Source organism: Sinocyclocheilus rhinocerous, unplaced genomic scaffold, assembly GCF_001515625.1.
Source record: "Sinocyclocheilus rhinocerous isolate Xijiao unplaced genomic scaffold, SAMN03320098_v1.1 scaffold1531, whole genome shotgun sequence".
NCBI lineage: Eukaryota > Metazoa > Chordata > Actinopteri > Cypriniformes > Cyprinidae > Sinocyclocheilus > Sinocyclocheilus rhinocerous.
The window spans coordinates 222116-223094 of record NW_015652147.1 but is presented as its reverse complement, the minus strand read 5'-3'; the positions used below and the strand labels follow the sequence as shown (position 1 = coordinate 223094).

The following is a 979-nucleotide window of genomic DNA, read 5'->3' as shown; positions in this document are numbered from 1 at the left end:
TAAATAGGCGCCGGGAGAACACGTCATCCTCTTCTTCGTCTTCACACAGCTTGAGTGCTGTGTGTATGTGGTGAAGAGCAAGCGTTGATGCATTCGCGGGACTACTGAGGGGGATGTGAGTATTTCACCATTTTTCCACGTTTGTAGATGCGTTTGCATGAGTGCGTTCGCCTCTCGCGGGAATAGCGATGCATTCGCGGCAGCAGTTTTCGTTCACGCTTGATTTCCGAGGTAATCTAGCGGTTGAGCGGAGCGTGTTTAGCTCCCGCGGGAGCTGAATGCATGCTGCGCGTTGCATCGCGGTGAGAACATGGAAAGGACCTGACGGGAAATGTCTCCCTATAATTAATTTCTCCCTATTAGTAATTTCCTTTTGTTTATATAGGAAATGTATAGTGTGGATCTGTCTGCAGTTATTGGACAGATGGTTTATATCATGTCCTTCTCAGATAACCACATTATACTGCACTCCGTCTTGAAAAAAAAAAATCCATTCTCGTCCCTCATCCACATATTCCAGCATACTAGTTATGCCAACATCGAGGGGATGCATGAGAATGGTTATGAGAAGATGCCACCTGTTGAAGAGTCGCTGGCCTGCTATCTCTCCATGGGGGAGACATCTTCTCTTAAGGCGGCAGCAGGTCAGGCTGCAGTCTCGTTGCACACCATGGTGGTGCTTCAGGTTAAGGAGGCCAAGCCGTGCTCGGCTGCCTTTATATCCTTCATTCCACGAGGGTCCAGACTTCGGACTTCACCTCCAGCCTATATCATGAGCCTGAGTCATGCGCGGGAGCCATGGTTGGGGAGTACGATCCATTTTTATCTACTCTACTGCTAGTTCGTGTGTATTTGATGCTAGCCTTTCTCTGCAGCACTATTTGGACCTGTTCTGTTTTTCTGACTTTAGGTTTGATCCACCTGCTAAGTCAGGACCTCCTGCTGTTGACCGATTACAGTGATGGTTCACTCATCGGTT

The 979-nt window shown here is 48.3% G+C and overlaps 1 protein-coding gene across 1 annotated transcript in view; it reads left to right on the top strand.

The window, feature by feature from the left end:
* Positions 1-670: 670 nt before the first annotated feature.
* LOC107713769 (protein NLRC5-like) overlaps positions 671-979 on the top strand; it is a 41046-nt gene continuing 40737 nt past the window's right edge. Inside the window, 2 exon segments of the mRNA XM_016519377.1 lie at positions 671-801; positions 911-958. Of these exon segments, the coding sequence (XP_016374863.1) occupies positions 671-801; positions 911-958 (179 nt within the window).